The following is a 20,285-nucleotide window of genomic DNA, read 5'->3' on the forward strand; positions in this document are numbered from 1 at the left end:
TTAATTACCCAATTATATTCTTCACTTATTTAGTTTCCTTTTTCATATATTTTATTGACTCTACCACCAGTTTATATACTATTTTGAGTGATAGGACTTGAATAGTCATTAATGACTTACTGGATACCCAGCAAAGAATTAGCTCCTTTCCCTGTAGTAGAGTAAGAAATAATTCCTACAGAGTGGGAAAGGTGGCAAAAGCAAAGGAACACCTCCTTTCCCTCTTCAGCAAAATTCCCACTCACCAAACGCCCAGGTATGCACCCTGTTCCAAAGCTGCACTCGTATTCGTTTTTAGAGACATTACCATATATGTAATAAATGTGGAAAAAGTAAATTACACAATTTAACATGAATGCTCTGTTCATGAATAAGTGAAACCTTCCATAACTTAATGTCTTCCACTTTGGTTTTGTTTCTAGTTCCTTGTATGCCAGCTCCAAATATCACCTGCAGAAATTATAGCGGGGTTGTGAACACTTTCAGTGGAAAGGAAGTAGGCTTCTATAAGCCCTTTACATGTCGTAATGTGTAAGTATTTCAGCCCTTTTTGTGGCCCACGCTAAAAATAGTTCTGAGTACTATCTGGTTAGTTTTCAAACATAATATTTATTTATTGTTTTGTTGTAAATTTAAAGTGCCCAATTTTTTTTCCAATTAAGGGGCAATTTAGCATGGTCGATCCACCTACCTGTTCATCTTTTTTTGTGGGCTGAAACCCACACAGACATGGCGAGAATGGAAAACTCCACATGGACAGTGACCCAGGGCCGGGATCGAACCCGGGTCCTTGGCGCCATGAGGCAGCAGTGCTAATCACTGTGCTACCATGCCACCCCCAAAACATAATATTTATGTAGCGGTTAATTATTTCAGAACAATTGAAGCAGAGGATTTTCACAAGTTATTCAGATAGTTTCTTGAAAGAGAAATGCTCAAGATTATGGGGTTAATCTTGGTTGCAGTGAAGAGAACAAACATTTATAGATCAAATGGCCTGTTTCTGTGCTGTAACATTCTGTAAAGTACTTCGAAGTGCTGCGTCGTTCAACTTGGTGGCCATTTTGTACATAGGAATTCCCACATACAGTACACCTCAGAATGATCAATTAGTCTTTTAAACAAGGAATGTTGGTTTGGGTACTGTGAAAACCAACTGCGATTCTTAGATTTATGCTCCTTAATGTTCATTTTGAACATTAAATGGAACACAGCAACTAGAGATTTACTAAAAATTACTAATTTATTCAAATTACTAATTTAATCTCATCTGCCATATTTAATGCTTCTTTTGCGGAATATTAAAATGTTAAATTTGTTCCTTCTCCGAATTGTACAAGTTCATGGCAGTTCCGTTTACAAAAAAGGCAAAATAATAAAATAAATTCTGAAGTGTAACATTTATTTCGCACCCTGTTAATTCTTTTTTAACGAACATGTATCAAAACAGGTTACAACACATAAACACCCCGGGAAACATACTTCTCAGCAATCAACTATACAGTATGTACAAATTGTTCCCATTTTTCACCCTCCCCCTTACGAAAAACAGTTCCTCGAACACGGTCACAAACATCTCCCACCTTTTTTCAAACCCGCCTGCAGAGCCTCTTAACTCATATATTATCTTCTCCAACCAAATGAAGTCGCCCAAGGTCACCCAACTAAGCCCCTACAAAGCCCCGACAATGCCGACTGCCACTCCAGTAAAATTTGCCACTGTGCAATCAAAGAGGCGTAGGCCACGACATCGGCCTTCCTCCTCTCCATGAGCTCCGGCTTCTCTGAAACCCCAAATATCACCACTAAAGGGTGCGGATCCACCTCCTCTTCCACTATCCTGGCTAAGATCGCGATCACTCCCGCCCTGAATCTTCCCAGTTTTTCGCAACCCCAGAACATGTGCACATTATTAGCTGGCCGCTGTCCACACCTCTCTCACTCATCTGCTACCCTCTGGAAGAACCCACTCATTCTTGCCTGAGTCATATTCACCCTGTGCACCATCTTAAACTGTATGAGACTCATCCTTGCACAGGAGGAGGTCATGTTTACCTGACGCAGTGCTTCACTCCATACTCCCCAATTGATCACCTGTCCCAGCTCCCCTTCCTTTTCCACTTGATCATCACCATCCGCTAACCTCCCTGCTCCTCCAGCCACGTGTATGTATCCCCAATGCTTCCCTCCCCTTCCACATCCGGAAGCAGGAGTTGCTCCAGCAGGGTGTATCCCGGCAACCTAGGGAAACCCCTCCAGACCTTTCGCGCAAAGTTCCTAACCTGCAGATACCTGAACTCATTCCCCCTCGGCAGCTCTACCCTCTCCCTTAGCTCCTCCAGACTGGCGAACCCTTCTTCCAAATACAGATCCCTCACCTTGGCCAGCCCCACTTCCTTCCACCTCCTGTATACACTATCCAAACCCCCCCCCCCCCCCCCCTCTCCCCCGGCTCAATCCCATAATTCACCCACACCAGCGTTAACAGCGACATCCCTTCCACCCTAAACTGCCTCCTCAACTGATTCCATATCTTTACCTTGGGCTGCACCACCGGGCCCCCTGACTACCTACTCGGAGCCATTGGCAACGCTGCCATCACCATGTTGATTCTTATGCATACGTTTTTAATGTTCTGGTTCTGAAAGTGAAGCCAAAGTGAAAGTCTTCAGCTTTCTTCTATAAAATGTATTAGAGTGTTAAAGTTCTGCTATTGTTATAGGGCCAATAAATAAAATTATGTTAAACACACCTAGATACAGATTTAAAGTAAATGAATAGAGTTTTGGTCTGAGCCTAGAGACTTGACCAAGCCAGAGATGAACTTGCAAACGCAGAGGTTGCAGTACTAACTTTGCCATTAATTCTTCGAAACAAAAACGTTGGAAAATATTGCACGCACTAGGGTCCTCATTCATGAAGGGAAACAATTTACAATGTTCACTCTTTTCAGTACTTGGTTATCAATAGGCAAGATAGAAGTCCAGTGTCCTAATGTATGGTTCAACAAGTGGCAGTTAAATTTGCACTTTAAACTTTGTGTGCAAGGAGGTGGGAGTTACAAATGAAGAAGGAGTGATGGCGAAACTCTACTACTGATATTCTGACTGTTCCTGGGAAATGAATTGAGACTGCACAGATCACAGGAGATCATTTTAGCCATTCAAATAGGAGAATTTTTCTTCACATTTCTTACATCTGGATTATAAAAGATAATTACTGCCTGAACAGATGCAGCTTCTCTTTCTCATCCAATTCCAAAAATCTCGAAGTAACTCTCATTGCAATCCAACGGTATTAAGCACTACTATTTAAAATGCCACTTCCTGGATCAGGCATTAGCAAGTCAGATCTTTGTGTTTATTATTTCTGAGTGGGATTTATTCTGCTGCAAAGACTAAGACTCTGCACCTTATCTTTTTAGTCTGATTGACTATCAAATTGAATATTAAAATTATGCTGTTTACAACAGTAAACAGACCATGCAGAAATGTCTGCACAACTAACATTGATGCTGATAGATCTCTTCATAGTGTATTTGGGACAATATTTTTCACCAGTATGTGCTGGAGTCTTCCAGAGAGAAGGCTATTCTGGTAATTTGCACACAACAAGATTAATTAATGACTTCATACTAAAAGCGTCCCTCAGTAACCGTGTTCATAACATGGTTGAATTTCACATTCAGTTCGAGTGGGGAGAAGGCTGGATCTAAGATATTGTGTTAAATTTAAGGGCATTCTAACAGTATGAAGACAGCTAGCTAAAGTGAACTAGGAAATTTGATTAAGGGATAAGTCAAGCGAGCTATAATGGCAGATATTTAATGAGATATTTCACAGTACTCTGCAAGGATAAATTCCAGTGAGAAAGAAAGTCTATAGGGGAAGGGAGTGCCATCTGTAGCTAACTAAGGAAGTTAAAGATAGTATCAGATTGAAAGAAAGAGTGTACATTGCTGCAAAGATTAGTGTCAGGTTAGAAGATTGGACAGAATATAAAAAAGAGCAAACTGTGTCTAAAAAGAAAGAGTGGAAAATAGAGTATTAAAGAAAGCTAGCTAGAAATATAAAAACAGAGTTTCTGTAGGCACTTAAAAAGGAAAAGAGTAAGTTAAGTAAATATTGACCGTCTACAGACTAAATCTAGGACATTAATAATGGAAAATGAAACTTCCAGTGGAGGCCATGGAGTGAGTGATCGCACACAGGGCAGCTCCAGCTCAACAGCATTGGTTTGAGCTCTTTTTATCCGAAAGAGGGTTAGTTTTTACAGGAAAGTGTATCTGAAGGTGTGGAGGAGAAGTTCCCCCCGTGCCTGGCATGCCTGCTGATAACCAGACCTGGCAGAAATATGTTAAAGACCTGGCCAAGCAATTGGAGAAGACCTGCGGCACAGTAGCAATTGTGTCGATGGCGGAGGGGGAAAGATTGTCGCCAGTTACAAAGACCCAGATGGAGCAGTCAATGGCGTTTATTAGAGAAGATTTCCGCCAGCAGCAAAAGGAAATGCATGAAGATCAGTCGAAGGCCATCAAGGGAGCGGTAATACCTTTGAAAGGATCGATGGAGCCAGTTCAGAAATGTCTCGAGCTACAGGGGTCGCAGATTCGGGAGATGGAGAATGTGATGTCGGACCACAGTGATCGGGTGGTGGCATTGGAGGCAGACGTGGGGCTCCTGGAGGACCTTTGCAAGTTGTTAAGGGCAAAGGTAGAGGAGCAGGAGAACAAGTCCAGAAGGCAGAACCTACATATCGTCAGCCTGCCGAAGGGTGTGGAAGGTACAAGTGCCACGAGATACGTTTCAAGGATGCTGGCGGGTCTGGTGGTGGAGGGGTTGCTGCACAAGGCCCCAAAGGTAGACAGGACGCACAGGTCCCTAAGGCAAAAGCCGAGAGCAGGGGAGCCTCCGTGGACAGTGATGGTGAGGCACCACAAGTTTGTGGAGAAGGAAAAGATCCTGCGATGGGCCAGGGAGAAGCGGAACTGCGAATGGGAGGGGAACTGGGTCCGAACCTGCCATCGGTGCGGAGCTGGCAAAGAGATGTGCTGGATTTAACAAGGCCAAAGCGGTGCGACACCGAAGGCAGATTCGGTTTGAGGTACTGCACCCGGCAAAACTGTGGGTGCCTTTTGATGGTCAGGAGTATTATTTTGAAACTCCAGAAGAGGTCAACGACTACATAAAGGAAGCTAAATTGGAAGAGAACTGAATGTCTTTTTAAAAATATTTTTTTATTCTCTTTCCTTTTTCACATTTTCTCCCAAATTTAAACCCAACAATAAACAATAATCAGTAACGAATGTAATGTCAACCCCCATATCAATAACAACGATCCCACCCTCTCACCAAACCCCCAAACATTAGCCCGCATGTTAACATAAACAAATGACAAAGAGGAATCAGGAATCCCCCATAGTCACCATTAACACATACAGTCTCTCTCCTCCCAGCCCCAACCCCCTAATGTTCGATGTGATCCAATTCTCGAAAGTGCGTAATGAATAACCACCATGAATTGTAAAATCCCTCCATCCTTCCCCTCAGTTCAAATTTGACCTTTTCAAGCATCAGGAATTCCAGCAGGTCCCCAGCCACGCCAGGGCACAGGGTGGAGAGGTTGATCTCCACCCTAACAGGATCCGCCTTCGAGCGATCAACGAGGCGAAGGCTACAACATCTGCCTCCTCACCCGTTTCCAACCCCGGCTGGTCCGACATCCCGAATATGGCCTCCCGAGATCCCGGGTCCAGTTTCACATGCACCACTTTAGAGATTACCCTAAACACCTCCTTCCAATAATCCTCCAGCTTTGAACAGGGCCAAAACATATGAACGTGGTTTGTGTGGAACCCCCCACAACGTTCACATAAATCTTCTACCCCCTCAAAGAGCTGGCTCATCCTCGCCCTTGTAAGGTGCGCTCTATACGCCACCTTCAGGTGTATCAGCCCCAACCTCGCACACGAGGTGGAGGCGTTCACCCTCCGGAGCACCTCACACCAGAACTACTCTATACCCTCTCCCAACTCTTCCTCCCACTTTGCCTTGATCCCTTCTAGCGGTGCCTTCTCCTCCTTCAAAATAGCCCCGTAAACCACTGATACTGCCCCCTTCTCCAGTCCTCCTGTCGTCAGAACCTCCCCCAGCAGTGTGGAAGCCGGCTCTCCTGGGACGAGAGAACTGAATGTTGATGGGAGATGGAGGAGCTGGAATAACAGAGGTCGAATGATGCGGGTATCATGGGGGCTGGAGGAGTTTTTTTTTGGGGGGGATTGGTTGATTATCGTTGTTGTTGTCTGTTAGGGGGTAACTGCCCCCCCCCCCCCCCCCAGAATCGGAAGGGGTTTGATGGCGGACACTAGATGGGGTAGAGGCGTAAGCCTCCAATAACGTTCATAACATGGAATGTGCGGGGACTGAACGGGCCGGTGAAGAGGTCTCAGGTCTTCGGGTCAAACACTTGAGGAGTTTGAAGGTGAAGCTGGTCTTTCTGCAGGAGACACCCACCTCGGGTGAAGGATCAGGTTAGGTTGAGAATGGGATGGGTTGGCAAGGTATTCCACTTGGGCTTGATTCAAAGTCGTGGGGGGTGGCCATCGCTGGGCAAAAGGATGGGGTTTGTATGGGCCAAGGAAGTGCAGGACCCGGGTTGGAGGTGTGTGATAGTGAGCAGGGTGTTGGAGGGGATGTTAATGCGCCAAATTGAGATGACGGGTTTGTGAAGGGGTTGCTGGGAGTGATCCTGGACCTAGACACGTACCAATTGATAATGGGGGTGATTTCAACCATGTGTTGGAACCGAGGATGGATAGGTCGAGTCCTAAGTCGGTGGGATGGTGGAGAATGGCAAAGGATTTGGGAGGGTTTATGTAACGGATGGGAATGGTGGATCCGTGGAGGTTTAAGAACCCGGGGGAGGAGTAATCCTTCTCGCACATGTACAAGGTATACTCCAGAATTTACATTTTTACAGTGAGCCGAGCAGTGTTGGTGGGGGTGTAGTATGCGGGAATCGTGATCTCAGCTCATGCGCTGCATTGGTTGGAGGTTAGACTTAGCGCGAGGCAGGAACAGAGGCCTGGATGGAGGTTGAATTCAGGGCTTTTGGCGGACAAGGGGTTCTATGAGAGGTGCGGTCGGTGATCAGAGATTATGTGGAGCTGAATCAGAATGGAGAGGTGTCAGCGGCCACTTTGTGGGAGGCGTTGAAGGTGGTGGTTTGGGTTAGGTTATCTCGTTCAAGGCGCAAAGGGAAAGGAGGAGGAGGGAGTAGTATGGACGGTCTTTGGACGAGATAGTTGAGGTGGCCAGGAAGTATTTGAGAGTTCCCACCAAGGAGGGGTTGGCGAAGAGAAAAAGGTTACAGGGGCAGTTTGACAGGCTGACGACGGTGAAGGCAATGGGGCAGCTTTGGAGGGCAAGGGGGTTGCAGTGTGAATATGGATAGAAGGCGAGCTGCATGCTGGCCAATCAGCTAAGGAGACAGGCCGCGTTCAGGGAAATTCTGAGGGTGCGGACAGGTTAGTGGGGGGGGGGGGGGGGTAGTGTCGGAGCCGGGGAAGATTAATGAGGCATTTAGGGAGTATTACAAGAAGGTGTACAGGGCTGAGCCGGGTGGTGAGGAATGAGATATGGGGAGTTTTTTGGATGAGCTACAGTTCCCAAGGCTGGATGAAGATGGGTGACAGACACTGGAAGAACTGTTAGGGCTGAGAGAGGTGATGGATAGCATAAGGGAGGTGAAGTCGGGGAATGCCCCGGGACCAGATGGCTACCCGGCAAAGTTCTAAAGTATTTGCGATGGAGTTGGCACCGCAATTGCTGGGGATGTTTAATAATAATTTTTATTGTTGTCATAAGTAGGCTTACATTACACTGACCCAGGCGTTGATTAAGCCAATCCCGATGAAGGGGACCTGTTGGAGTGTGGGTCATATAGGCCCATTTCATTTCTGAAAACGGATGTGAAAGTCTTGGTCAAGTCAGTGGTGGGGAGGATGGAGGGATGTGGCCACTGAGGACAAAACGGGTTTCATAAACTGCAGGCAGCTTTCCAGTAAATCAGGAGACGATTAAACGTGATTATGACCCTGTCGATGGGGTTCGTGTCGGACCGATTGGAGAGTATGGGGAGAATTATGGACATATTGGAGAGATTCAAGGCCTTCTCGGGTTATAGGTTGAATGTCGGAAAGAGTGAGGTGTTTCCAGTGAATGTGGCGGATTGGGGATAGGGTAGATAGGATCAGGTATCTATGGGTCAAAATGACAGGGGAGTGGTCGACAATGCACAAGTGGAACCTGACAACGTTGGTGGAGGAGGTCAGAGGGGATTTTACGAGATGGGATACATTACACCTAACACTGATGGAGAGGGTCCAGGTGATTTAAAAGGAACGTTTTGCCATGGTTCCTGTTTGTATTCCAGACCCTCCCGATCTTCATCCCAAAGGCCTTTTTCCGGAAACTGGACGCAGTGATCTCGGAGTTTATATGGGCGGGGAAGCTACCTCGGGTAAAGAGGACCCTATTAGAAAGGCAGAAAGGGGTGTTGGTGCTACCAAACATGCTGCATTACCACTGGGCGGCAAATGCGGAGAAGGCGAGACGGTGATGGAAAGGAGAAGGGCTAGAGTGGGTTAGGATGGAGGAGGAGTCCTGTCGAGAGTCCAGCATGAGGGCCATGGTAACATCGGTGCTTACAGCGAGCCTGGTGCTGTAGCCCATGATTAGGGTGTGGAACCAGTTGAGGAGACACTTTAGGATGGAGGGGATGCCGGTGCTGACACCGATGTGTGGGAACCACGGGTTTAATTCGGGGAAGACGGACGGCATGCAGAGGAAGTGGAGGGAGGTGGGCTGGTGAGGGTGAGGGATTTGTACCCGGAGGAGAGGTTTGCAGGCCTGGAAGTACAGAGGATCAAAGGGACATTGGTGTGCAGTACTTCCTCGCATCCGAGCATTCATTGTGTATTCACTTGCCTTTTTGGTACTCCCAAAATGCATCACCTCACAGTTTTCAGGGTTAAATTCCATTTGCCATTGTTGTGCTCCTTTGACCAGCCCATCTATATCATCCTGTAATCTAAAGCTTTCCTTCTCGCTATTCACCACACCATCAATTTTCATGTCATCTGCGAACCTGTTGCTCATACCCCCTACTTTCATGTCTAGATCATTAATGTACACTATAAACTGCAAGCGACACAGCGCCGAACTCTGCAGTACACCACTGGATATAGGCTTCCAGTCACAAAAATAACCTTTGACCCCGTGCCTCCTACCACTCAACCAATTTTGGATCCAATTTGCCAAATTGTCCAAGGTCTCATGGGCACTTACCTTCTTGACTAGTCTCCCATGCAGGACCTTGTCAAAAGCCTTATTGAAATCCATGTAGACTACATCAACTGCACTACCTTTATCTACACACCTTCAAATTCAGGCTCATCTTCAAAAAATTCAATCAGTTTGTTAGACATGAGCTCCCCCTGACAAAGCCATACTGACTATCCTTGATTAATCCTTTTCTCTCTAAGTGCAGGTTAATTCTGCACCTCACAATTTTTTCCAATCATTTACCTACCATTGATATTAGGCTCATTGGCCTGTAACAACCTGGTTTGTTTCTACTTCCCTGCTTTAATAATGGTACCATATTAGCTGTCCTCCAGTCCACTGACACCTCTCCGATGGCCTGAGAGGATTTGAAAATTATTGCAATCCCCAGCCTTGCCTCTCACAGCATCTTGTTTGAGCCTCAAGTGGGATTCAACCACTTTTAGGTGTGATAAAACTGCTAATACCTCATCCCTCCCAAAATCCTCTGCATGGTCTTCAATATGAAAAATTTCCAAAGCCTAGCTACAATGCAAGTTCTCTGACCCAGGACTTGGAAGTGATAGGGCAATATCTCAACTACTGACATCTCCACACAAACCCTACTTAAAGCACAATCAACACTTTCCACTTCAGCAAACGGATGACGAACAGCAAACTCCAGGTCAGATTTTTTTTCCTTTTTTTTATTTGTTCATGGGACGTGGGTGTCGCTGGCTGGGCCAGCATTTATTGCCCATCCCTGATTGCCCTTGAGTGAGCAGTTAAGAGTCAACCACTTTGCTGTGTATCTGCAGTCACATGTAGGCCAGACCGGGTAAGGACGGCAGATTTCCTTCCCTAAAGGACATTAGTGAATCAGATGTGGTTTTATGACAATCGACAATGATTTCATGGTCATCATTAGACTTTTAATTCCAGATTTTTATTGAATTCAAATTTCACCATCTGCAGTGTCAGGATTCAAACCCCGGTCCCAGAGCATTACCCTGGTTTCTGGTTTACTAGTCCAGTGACAATACCACTATGCCACCACCTCCCTTTTGCGGCAAACCGGTCAAGAACGAAAGTACCCTAAGTACCGTGGAGTCATCCGGGACAGCAGCCTGATGTACTGTTAACACATGAAATGAGTCACAGAAAAGATCAAGACCAGAATAGGAACATAGGAATTAGGAGCAGAAGTAGGCAATTCAACCCTTCAAGCCTGCTCCGCCATTCAATCAGATCATGGCTGATCTCTTCCTGATCTCAAAGCCACCTCCCTACCTATTTCCCATATCCCTTTAATCCGTTTTTTAAATCAGAAATATATCTGCCTCCCTCTTGAAACTATTTAATGGTTCAAACTCCACCACACTATGGGGCAGCAAGTTCCACAAATTCATCACCCCCTGCGAGAAGTAGTGCCTTCTCATCTCAGTTTTAAATCTACTGCCTCTCAACCTACATCTGTGACCTCTTGTTCTAGATTGCTCCACAATGGGGAACATTTGGTCTACAGTAATTATCAATACCTTTCAGTATTTTACATACCTTGATGAGATCCCCCCCCCCCAATATCCGACTAAACCCCAGCGAGTATAAGCCCAAACTGTATAATTTCTCCTCATACGTCAACCCCTTCATCCCGGGTATCAATCTGGTGAACCGCCTCCAATGCCACCATATCTTTTTTCAAATAAAGGGACCAAAACTTGACACAACATTCCAGATGTGACCTTACCAACAATCTATACAATTGCAATAACATTTCACTACTTTTATACTCCAGTCCATTTGCAATAAACGCTAACATCCCATTTGCCTTTCTTATTACATTCTGTACCTGCATACAGACTTTCTGCGATTCATGAGCAAAGGCACCCAGATTCCTCTGCCCAGACGAGTTTTGAATAAAACAGGATTCAATGCAATTCACCTGAACAATACGGTATTGTTCAACTTGGGCTTAATTTTGTAACGCTACCAAATGTCATATGCAAGAAGACTACAACATCCTTGCTCTTGTACTTGTTGAAAAGAGAGGCTGTACTGAGCGGGTAAAGTCAAAATCCACGTAGTTAAAGATGAGAAGCACAAAATGGCCGATCACTGAATGGGGTGGCACAGTGATGCTGCTTCACAGCGCCAGGGACCCAGGTTCAAATCCAACCTCCGATGACTGTGGAGTTTGCATGTTCTCCCTGTGTCTGTAAGGGTTTCCTCTGGGTGCTCGGGGTTCCTCCCACAGTCCAAAGATTCCCTTAGGTAAACTTAGTAAACCTAGCAAAATGTTTCTAAATCCATTCCAATCTGTGAGCACTACATCTGTAGATGTAAGATTTTAATTTTAACATGTTTTTCTTTTGTTAAAGAACTGGTTACTCCTATAAAGTGGCGGTGGCCCTTTCCTTATTCCTTGGATGGCTCGGAGCAGACCGATTCTACTTGGGATATCCTGCACTAGGCAAGTATAATTTAAATGTTTTCAAATGCCACCAAGACATCCAGCAGTTGAATGCATTTGTAACTCATTTGGCACTTAAGCAAATGGCAGAGAATTAGCTGTTTCTATGGTGACCAGATGGAACCTGATCAAAAGATAGGATTTCAAGGTTTATTATTATTATGGCATCATCTAATCCAGTTGAGTTTGGAACTTTAATTTTGGGCTAGTCTGCTTGAGCAGTGGAGAAAATAAATAATGAAACATGTATAGTTTGCATAAAAATGTAGACATCATATCATCGTGGGACATATTCCAAGGTGCATTGTCCAGGAAATAAAATGGTTTGCAACTACATTTAAAAAAATCATTTATGGGATGTAGTGTCGCTGGCTGGACCAGCATTTATTGCCCATCCCTAATTGCCCTTGAACTGAGTCGCTTTCTTAGGCCATTTAAGAGGGCATTTTTAAGAGTCAATCACATTGCTGTGGATTTAGAGTCACATGTGGGCCATACCAGGTCAGGAAGGTAGATTTCCTTCCCTAATTTGGGGGGACGGGGATGTGGTTGACAGTGGTTTCAAGGTCATCATTAGGCATTTTAATACGGGTGGGGGGGGGAAGAGGTGTTGACAATGGTTTCAAGGTCATCATTAGGCTTTTTAATATCAGGTTCTATATGGATTGAAATTTCACCATCTGCCGTGGTGCGAATCAAACCCAGATCCACATAGTAGCACCCTGGGTCTCTGGATTACTAGTCCAGTGACAATATGTCACCATAGTTTGTAGAACAGGCTTGTAACCATGAGACTCCATCACAGAGTTAGAATTTGGATTCATTTTAGAACATCCTACTGTTCAAGCTAAAAAGCAAAACTTAAAATTTAGCAATCTGCTCAGATTTTCTGTAAATATTGTCAAAGGATATTAATTGATATTATGTGTTGGTATGATGGTCAAAGCTATATGCTTGGAGAACTAGAATTGAATGCACATTTGTAATAATTCTCCAGTCATATGTAGATTCCTAAAGCAAATGTAAAAAGATTGTGTTAAAAGTGGAGACACCGAGAAGTGATAACCACTGCAAACGTATGTTTGAAACCTCAAATATTTTAGTTTTATGAATTTGGTTTCTTTCAGTAAATTTCAATAAGTTGATGGTTGTACAATAGTGGCTAATTCAAATTTATTATAAATTGGGTTGCAAACTTTATGCAATCAGCCAAGCAAATCAGCTAAGCAAACAGAACAGTAGGCACATCATTTTTTATTTCTTCTTGATTATTTGCTGCCAATTTTTAAGGATGGATTATTTCCTGAGCAGATAATTCAAATACAAAGTATTCTAAACTCTCAAAAGATGTGCGATAGAGAGCATCCTAACCGGCTGCATCACAGCCTGGTATGGCAACTGCTCGGTCCAAGATTGCAAGAAACTGCAGATTGTGGTGAACTCAGCCCAACATATCACACAAACTTGCCATCCCCACAATGATTCTGTCTACACCTCTCGCTGCCACAGGAAGGCAGACAGCATTATCAGAGACCCTCCCACCCAGGCATTGCCTTCTTCCAGACCCTTCCATCAGGGAGAAGGTACAGAAGTCTGAAGACTCGCACATCCAGACATAGGAACATCTTCTTCCCCACAGCTACAAAACTCCTCAATGACTCCACCTCGCACTGATCTGTTCCCTGTGAGAACATTATTCACGATGCTCTATGCTGCTCTTGCTCATTTATTTGTTTGTTTAGCCCCTTGTTCCGCACTGTAACCAGTCACTGTTTTGTCGATGTACCATTTGTCAATGTTGTCTGTTGATTTTTCTTGTGTCTACTATGTACACACTGTTTACGTTCCTCAGCTGCAGAAAAATACTTTTCACTGTACTTCGGTAAATCTCGTAATTTGTGTGCTGGCTGCTGGATTGTTATAAAAAGCCAACTGGCTGTTATTACAAAGGGAATCCGGCTCATTTGTACAATTTTACACCTGTCCCTTAATATGTGGTGACGCTAAATGCCCTATTAGTAGCAAGCTGTGCCATTTTTTTCATGGAATATGGCCGCCTCTGGCATTAATTGCCCATCCCTAATTTCCCTGGAAAAGGTAGCGGTGAGCTGCCTTCTTGAAATGCTGCAGTCCATGTGAACACTGTTTTATAAGGAAGATAGCTCCAGGATTTTGGCCCAGTGACAATGAGGGAAAGGCAATAGGATGGTTTGTGGCTTGGAAGGGAACTTGTGGTGTTCCCATGCAGCTTTTTTGTATTCATTCATGCGATGTGGGAATTGCTGGCTGGGCCAGCATTTATTGCCCATCCCCGAAGGCATTTAAGAGGCAACCACATTGTCAGGTCGATGTACCTTTAAGAAATGGGTGTTTATCAAATAGCTGCAGTAATGTCAGTGTATGGGTGGAACTGGGTTGTCTGTTTTTCACTTTCATTTTTGAGCTGGAAGCTGCAGTGTGTTTTTGGTTTTGTTTTCAGAGGTGGTAAGCTGTATTCAAAGCAAGCAACTGTAAAATGATCTCTCTCTCTACAAGCTAAAGAATGTCTCCAGATCATTTATAATTTTAAAGTAATACTTCTTCCTGTAGAGCATTTAAACCTGCTGTCTTTATTTTAAAAAGGATTTAATTCATGGATGTTGTTTGGGAAGTTATTAAGGGTTATCTGTCGTGTATTGTATCTGTGGAGTTACGTGCGTTGGTAGTTGATAAACTGTTTACTATGTGTTGATAAAATGTTAACTGGTTTCATAGAATAAACATTGTTTTGTTTTAAACATACTTTAGCTCTCTGTTGCATCACACCTGTAAAGTGGGTCCTTGTGCTCACCATAACCAAAATCTATTTAAAGTTGTGGGTCATGTGAACTCCATGATATATTTTGGTGTTTTCTAAACTCTGGCCCATAATAACATTACTATGGATCTGGAATCACATGTAAGCCAGAGCAGAAAATGACAGCCAATTTCCTTCCCTAAAGGACATTAGTAAACCAGATAGGTTTTCCGACAATCAACAATGGTGTCATGTTGGTCATTAGACTTTTATTTCCAGATTTTCTATTGATTTCACATTACACCAGCTGCCCTGGTGGGATTTGAACCTGGGCTCCCAGAACATTACCCTGGGTCTCTGAAGTACTAGCCAGTGACAATACCACTACTCCACTGCCTCCCCAAAGCTACTGTTCATGTCCATCCAGGTGGTTGAGGTCGCAGGTTTGGAATGTGTTGTCAAAGTAGCCATGGTGAGTTGCTACAGTGTATCTTATAGATGGTACACATTGCTGCCACTGTGCATCGGTGGTAGAGGGAGTGAATATATCAGGCAATGGATGGGGTGCCAATCTAGTAGACTGCTCTGTCCTGGATGATGTTGAGCTTCTTGAGTTGTTGGCTTTGAGCTCATTCAGGCATGTGAAGGGTATTCCTTCAAACTCTGGACTTGTGCCTTGTAGATGGTGGACAACTTTGGGAGTCAGGAGGTGACTTGCCATAGAATTTCCAGCTTCTGACCTGTGCTTGAAGCCTATCAATGGTAGCCCTCAGGATGTTGATAGTGGGGGAATTCAATTATTTTTTTTATTTTTTTATTATTTTTTTAAATTTAGAGTACCCAATAATGTTTTCCAATTAAGGGACAATTTAGCGTGGCCAATCTACCTACCCTGCACATCTTTGGGTTGTGGGGGTGAAACCCACGCAGGCACGGGGAGAACGTGCAAACTCCACACAGACAGTGACCCAGGGTCGGGATTCGAACCTGGGTCCTCAGCACTGTAGGCAGCAATGCTAACCACTGTGCCACCGTGCTGCCCTGGGGGAATTCAATTATGGCAATGCCATTGAATATCGTGAGGAGATGGTTAGACTATCTCTTATTGGAAGTGGAGGAATATTATTTGCTACTTATCAACCAGAACCTGAATGTTGTCCAGGTCTTGCTGCATATGGACACGGTATCTTCAGTATCTGAGGAGTTGCGAATGGTGCTGAGCATTGTGCAATCATCAGCAAACATCCCAATTTCTGACCTTATAATGAAAAGAAGGTCATTGATGAAGCAGCTGAATATGATTGGGCCTTGGACACTACCCTAAGGAACTCATGCAGCAATGTCCTGCAATTGAGATAATTGACCTCCAACAAGCACATCCATCTTCCTTTGCCCTAGATATGACTCAACCAGTGGAGGGTTTTACCTTTGATTCCCATTTACTCCAGTTTTGTTTGGGCTCCTTGTGCCACACTCAGTTGGGCAAATGTTGCCTTGATGTCTAGGGCAGTTGCTCTCAACTCACCGCTGGAGTTTAGCTCCTTTGTCCATGTTTAATAATGGCTATGATGAAGTTGGGAGCTGAGTGGCCTTGTTGGAAGCCAAACTGAGTGTCAGTGAGCAGGTTAGTTCTGAGTAAGTGTCACTTGATAGCACTGTCAACAACTCCTTGTATCATTTGTTGATGATCAGGAGTATGGTGATGGGCCAGTAAGTGATTGGGTTGGATTTGTCCTGCTTTTTGTGGACAAGACATAAGTGGGCAATTTGTGGCATTGCTGAGTAGATAGCAATTTATAAATTTACTGGAGCAGCTTGGCTAATGGCGTGGCTAGTCCTCGAGCACAAGTCTTTCAGGACAGCACGGTAGCATTGTGGATAGCGCAATTGCTTCACAGCTCCAGGGTCCCAGGTTCGATTCCGGCTTGGGTCACTGTCTATGCGGAGTCTGCACATCCTCCCCGTGTGTGCGTGGATTTTCTCCGGGTGCTCCGGTTTCCTCCCACAGTCCAAAGATGTGCAGGTTAGGGGGATTGGCCATGATAAATTGCCCTGAGTGTCCAAAATTGCCCTTAGTGTTGGGTGGGGTTACTAGGTTACTGGGTTATGGGGATAGGGTGGAGGTGTTGACCTTGGGTAGGGTGCTCTTTCCAAGAGCCGGTGCAGACTCGATGGGCCGAATGGCCTCCTTCTGCACTATAAATTTTATGTATTACTGCTGAAATATTGTCAGAGCTTATAGCCTTTGCAATAGCCAGTGCCTTGAGCAATTTCTTGATATTATGTTGGAGTGAATTGAGTTGGCCGAAGACTTCTATCTGCGATGCGGGGGCCACGAGGAGGCCATGTTGGATCATAAACTCGGTACTTCTGGCAGAAGATGGTTGTAAATGTTTCAGCCTTATATTTTGTAGTGTTGTACTGGGCTCCCCCATTGTTGAGGATGAGGATATTTGTGAACCTCCTCCCCCTGTTAGTTGTTTAATTGCCCAACAACATTCGCAGCTAGATGTGGCAGGACTGCGGAGCTTAAATCTGATTGGTTAGTTGTGGGATCCCATGGCTCTGTCTATCACATGCTGCTTCCATTGTTCAGCATGCGAGTATTTCCGTGTTGTAGCATCACCAGGTTGGCACCTCATTTTCAATGATTTCTGGTACTCTTGGCATACCCTCCTGTACTCTTCAAAAATGAAAATCGCTTATTGTCACGAGTAGGCTTCAATGAAGTTACTGTGAAAAGCCCCTAGTCGCCACATTCCGGCGCCTGTCCGGGGAGGCTGGTACGGGAATCGAACCGTGCTGCTGGCCTGCTTGGTCTGCTTTAAAAGCCAGCGATTTAGCTTGGTGAGCTAAACCAGCCCCTTAGTCCCTTGGACCAGGGATGATCCCCTGGCTTGATGGTAACGGTAGAGTGGGGGATACACTGGGTCTTGATGTGACAGATTGTGATTGAATACAATCCTGCTGCTGCTCATGGCCTACAATGCCTTATGATCTCTTAACTTGAGTTGCTGACTCTGTTCAGAATCCATCCCATTTAGCACAACGAGACAATGAAGGGAATGCATCTGGGAAAGGTAGATTGGTGAAGACAAAGTTGAGTGGAATGTTCCCTCACCATGTGCTGAAGTCCCTTTAAGACGCAAGCAGCATGGTCAGTAATGGTGCTACCGAGCCACCCTTGATGAAGGGCCCAAGCAGGGTAGCATAGTAGTTAGCACTGTTGCTTCACAGCGCCGGGGTCCCAGGTTTGATTCCCAGCTTAGTTCACTGTTTGTGCAGAGTCTGCACGTTCTCCCTGTGTCTGCGGTCCAGTTTTCTCCCACAAGTCTCGAAAGATGTGCTGTTAGGTAATTTGGACATTCTGAATTTTCCCTCTGTGTTCCCAAACAGGCGCCGGAATGTGGCGACTAGGGTTTTTTCACAGTATCTTCATTACAATGTTAACGTAAGCCTACTTGTGACAATAAAGATTATTATTATAAGTACATTCTGTGTCCTTGACACATTCAGTGTGTTCAACATTGAGGAGCACTAATTTATCAGGCTTAAAAATTCTAAACCACAGTGCCGCTACCTTAGGTGGATCTGTCCTGCCGGTAAGACTGGATCTGCCCAGGGATGGTGATGGTGGTGTCTTGGACGCTGCATTAAGGTATGATTCAGTGATTATGGCGATGTCAGTCTGTTGTTTGACTAGTCTGTGGAACAGTTCTTCCAATTTTCACACAAGTAGAGATGTTAGTAAGAACCTACAGGGTCAATTGGGGCAGTAGGATTGGTTTTCCATTGTTGTTTCCAGTGACCAGGTCAATGCCAGGTGGTCCGGCTGTTTTAGTTGCTTTTAGATATCATAGCGGTTCGATACAACTGAATGGCCACTAGAGTCAACCACATTGTTAGTGTCCGGATTCACATGCCGGCCAAATCTGGTAAGGACTTACTTCCCTAAAGGACGTTAGTGAACCAGATACAGACGACACTAAGCTGGGTGGCGGTGTGTGCTGTGAGGAGGATGCAAGGTGGCTGCAGGGCGACTTGGACAGGCTGGCTGAGTGGGCAAATACTTGGCAAATGTGAGGTTATCCACTTTGGTAGCAAAAACAGGAAGGCAGATTCTTATCTGAATGGTGGCAGTTTAGGAAAAGGGGAGGTGCAACAAGACCTATGTATCATGGTGGAACAGTCGCTGAAGGTTGGCATGCAGGTACAACAGGCGGTGAGGAAAGCTGGCCGTCATAGCGAGAGGATTTGAGTATAGGAGTAGGGATGTCTTGCTGCAGTTTTACGGGGCCTTGGTGAGGCCACACCTTGAGTATTGTGTGCAGTTTTGGTCTCCTAGTTTGAGGAAGGACATTTTTGCTATTGAGGGTGTCTGGCAACGGTTCACCAGACTCATTTCTGGAATGGCAGGACTGACATATGAAGAAAGACTGGATCAACTGGGCTTGTGCTCACTGGATTTCAGAAGGTGGAGAGGGGATTTCATAGAAACATATAAAATCTTGATGGGACTTGACAGGCTAGTTGAGTGAAGACTGTTCCCAATTTGGGACATCCACAACAAGGGATCATAGCCTAAGAATAAGGGGTAAGCCATTCAGGATGAGACGAGGAAGAACTTCTTCTCTCAAAGAGTTGTGAATTTGTGGAATTCACTACCACAAAAAGCGGTTGGGAGCATTTATTTGGATATATTCAAGAGGGAGCTGGATGTGCCCCGAGCGACGAGAAGGATCAAGGCGTATGGAGAGAAAGCGGGAGTGGGATAATGAATTTGCATGATCAGCCATAGTGGTGCAGGGTTGAAGGGCCGAATGACTTACTCCTACATCTGTTTTCTATGTTTAACAACAATCAACAAGGGTTTCATAATCACTATTATTGAGACTAACTTAATGAATCAGTAGCCCTCCATGTCGAAAGCCACTTGGAATGAGCACTGAGCACAGTTCTCTGAGCAGAGAACTTCAATGTCCATCATCAAGAGTAGCTCGGTAACATCGCTACTGACCAAGCTGGCTAAATCCTGAAGGTCATCACTTCAGATTTCACTTACGGAAAGTAGTGAGAGATCCAACACGAGGGGAAAAACGTACTTCACCCTGTCATCACCAATCTACCTGTCAGAGACAGATGCCTGCCTGTGACATGATTGGTTGGACTGATCACAGCACAATCCTCATTGAAACAAAATCGCATCTTCCATCATGTGTGGCACTGCCACTGCTCTAAATTGAATAGATTCAGAGCAGGTCTAGCAGCTCAAAACTGGTCATTCATGAGTCATTGTGGTCCATCAGCACCAACTGAATTGTACTCAATGACAATATAACATCAAGGCTTGGCATTTCCTTCAGCTTACCATTATTAGCAAGCCTGGAGACCAACCCTGGTTCATTGGGCAGTATAGGAGCACCAGGTATATCTGAAAATGAGATGCCAACCTGGTGAGGACGACAGGCATGCTAAATAGCAAAAGCAGCATTCTATAGACAGCATTGCATGATCCCACAAATGACGGACTAGATCAAAGCGCTTCAGCCCTTCCACTTCCAGCCATGAATGATGGTGTCCAATTAAACAACTAGCAAGTGAAGGAGGTTCCGTGAATATCCCCATCCTTAATTATGATAGGGCCAAGCAAGCGAGTGCAAGATGCAGATCTGAGGCATTTGCAACCATCTTCAGCTGGATGGCTGCTGAATGGATG

The 20,285-nt window shown here is 45.0% G+C and overlaps 1 protein-coding gene across 3 annotated transcripts in view; it reads left to right on the forward strand.

The window, feature by feature from the left end:
* The window catches only part of tm2d1 (TM2 domain containing 1), an 89,130-nt gene that overhangs the window by 16,754 nt on the left and 52,091 nt on the right, over nucleotides 1–20,285 (forward strand). For all 3 annotated transcript variants that reach the window (XM_038794320.1, XM_038794321.1, XM_038794322.1), the window contains exons 3-4: nucleotides 423–531; nucleotides 11,702–11,793. In XM_038794320.1, the coding sequence (XP_038650248.1) occupies nucleotides 423–531; nucleotides 11,702–11,793 (201 nt within the window). The remainder of the gene's footprint in view (nucleotides 1–422; nucleotides 532–11,701; nucleotides 11,794–20,285) is intronic.

The sequence above is a fragment of the Scyliorhinus canicula genome, chromosome 4 (genome assembly GCF_902713615.1).
Source record: "Scyliorhinus canicula chromosome 4, sScyCan1.1, whole genome shotgun sequence".
In the NCBI taxonomy this organism is placed as follows: domain Eukaryota; kingdom Metazoa; phylum Chordata; class Chondrichthyes; order Carcharhiniformes; family Scyliorhinidae; genus Scyliorhinus; species Scyliorhinus canicula.